This window comes from Penaeus chinensis, chromosome 32 (assembly GCF_019202785.1).
Source record: "Penaeus chinensis breed Huanghai No. 1 chromosome 32, ASM1920278v2, whole genome shotgun sequence".
Lineage (NCBI taxonomy): Eukaryota > Metazoa > Arthropoda > Malacostraca > Decapoda > Penaeidae > Penaeus > Penaeus chinensis.
Window position 1 is genome coordinate 10,314,138 of NC_061850.1, and position 2,500 is coordinate 10,316,637.

Consider the following 2,500-nt stretch of genomic DNA (forward strand, 5'->3'; position numbering starts at 1 on the left):
GTGTGTGTGTTTGTGATTTTTTTTTTTTTTCTAAATTTCTATTCATCAAGAAATTCATTTGCTGGCAGAACAAACTGAAGTATCCTGCTTTCTTTAATATGTTTTCAAGCATTAAGTTCATGTTTCATGTAACTTTATCAGCATAAAACACAATTTGATAAATAATATTAAAAAAAAAAAAAAAAAAAAAAAAAAAATTTTGTAAGTATCTGACATCTGCTAAGCATAACAGTATTATGATCTTCGCCTCAAATATCACAAGTAATAGAGGAAGAAAAATAACTGCTCAGGTTGAAACCGATGTAATAATACCCTTGATGATTTTCAGGTGTTACGTCTTAGGTGACAATTCCAAGAGCAGGTGCAAAGCTTGTTGGATAGCGCATATACTCAGGCTGTGTCCTCTTCCTGAGGATCTGTACATCCACCTTTTAAAACATCTTCCAGACGTCATTAAGGTATATGGATTGACTCTTCATTAATGACCTTGTAAGAAAGGTTGTTTTGCTTGGTTTAAGTTCTTGATGTTTATGGGGGAATTCATTTACATCATTTTCTTTAAGTATAAAGTGATGCACATATAAATATCTAATTAATTTATGTATTGTTTCTTTTCATTGCATATGCATCTTCAAGCTACTTTTTGAGCCATTTTGAAATATGAAAAAAATAATTGAATTAGTCAGATAAATGTGTAAATTATTATGCACAATAATACAAGACAGATATACTGAGCTCAGAGTTCGAGAAAAGCTTAGTGCGTGACAGTGGAGGGGAACTTGGATGACTGTTCATAGAGACTTCGAGCTCGAGGGGCCTGGGGAAGGGATCCTTCATTCCTCCTCTTTCGCTGCTACTTTGTGAAAAGAACTACTCAGCATGGCTTTTTTCTTGCTTCTCTTTGTCTCCATGTTTAGTCCTTCAGAATACTGAAAACATTCTTTAACATCTCATGCAACTTTCAAATTTTTTTCCCAGTTTAGATTTAGATCAACAGTAATGTCAAGTGTTGCTCCCAATTTAGATTTGCACCATCAGTGATGTCAAGTGCTGCATCCACATGATGGAAAAGCTCAGCAAGCTATTTTATAGTCCATTCTATATTTTGCTCTTTATTTTATTTCCTTCTTCATAAAACACTTTTGCTTTATGCGGTGAAATAATAAAGCCCATTAGAACATTGCAGCAATTCTGTTCTTTATCCATATAGCCTGCATTTTTCCACTGTTTCAATCACAGTGCTGCAAGAATAACTTCCATGGAGTGTACGTGCTGGGGAATCCAGGGCTAACTATCCTCTTTATCTTCATGGTTGCCTGGATATGTTTACACAGTTGTGAATATCGCAGGTTACATGCTTTTGTGGCAGCATTCTCCACAATTTGGTAGCATTCGAGATTTTCTTGCACTCTCTTGACTTCTTGCTCTCTTCATCATCACAAAGTGTCCTTCTGTGAACCATTTTTGAGGTCAATATTTCATAAGAGGGGAAAAAATGTGAAAAAGTGGGTGGTAAATGGTCCCAATAAGCTCTTACCAATGCATGAAACACTAGCTTGAAAATACTGTTATTTTGAGTCACTCATACCGTAAAAAAACTAAGAGCCAAGAAAAAAAGTCATGTTAAAAGTGAAATACTACAAATGGGCAGAATAAAAAGAGGATTACCTGTACCCTTATTTTGAATTTGATGTACTGCAAAAATTCAAGACAATCACATTATAGTAAAATACCTCAAATGGGCACCATGAAATATGGAAGTGCCTGTACTTCAGCCCTGAAATTAACCCAATCACGCAGGAATATTGGTACTATTTATTTTTTACAACAGAAAAGTAGAATTCATTCAAAGCATGTATTCAGTAGTTCAATACACGAGTGACATTGTGTGGTGGCCTTCCCCCTTCAGGAGCAGATGGAGTCCACTCCACGGGTAATGGATGACATCCCTGAGGAGGAGAGAGGTGCTATTGGGCTGGAGATGCAGAAGGATGAGGCATGGGAAGACATCACAGAAATTGCGGCGCCTCAGCAGGACCCTGTCAAGCAGGAGGAGAACGACGAGTGCGAGGATGACATGGATGACGAGACGCTGGACGCTTACTTCGAGGCTGAAGAATCACTCAACGAGAGTCAGGTGGGCCATTGGGCTGAAACTTGATATTCCAAAAGAGGAATTGTGATAAGCAAGATTTGGATAATTTGATTAAGTCAGAAAATTAGATAGACAGTAAGGTCATTTTTTTTATAATTTATGAAGGTTATTTCATATAATCCCTACTAGTTTTACAGGTCCTTAAATATTTTTCAACACTACCTTTCCAGAATACAAACCCTGGAAACAGAGTGAATTCTTTGCATCACACCAACAGCATAAAGAACGAGGCTGAGGTGAGTTGCTGATCTTTTCAGAAAAGGAGAAATATATATTGGTTAGTTAAATGTAAACAATAGTGAATGTTAAGAAGTTAAACTTAGCTAAATTAATGCCACCAGGGAT

The 2,500-nt window shown here is 36.5% G+C and overlaps 1 protein-coding gene across 1 annotated transcript in view; it reads left to right on the top strand.

The window, feature by feature from the left end:
* The window catches only part of LOC125042755, a 17,942-nt gene that overhangs the window by 4,514 nt on the left and 10,928 nt on the right, over nucleotides 1–2,500 (top strand). The window contains exons 4-6 of the mRNA XM_047638614.1: nucleotides 329–458; nucleotides 1,910–2,137; nucleotides 2,326–2,391. Coding sequence (XP_047494570.1) covers nucleotides 329–458; nucleotides 1,910–2,137; nucleotides 2,326–2,391 — 424 coding nt within the window. The remainder of the gene's footprint in view (nucleotides 1–328; nucleotides 459–1,909; nucleotides 2,138–2,325; nucleotides 2,392–2,500) is intronic.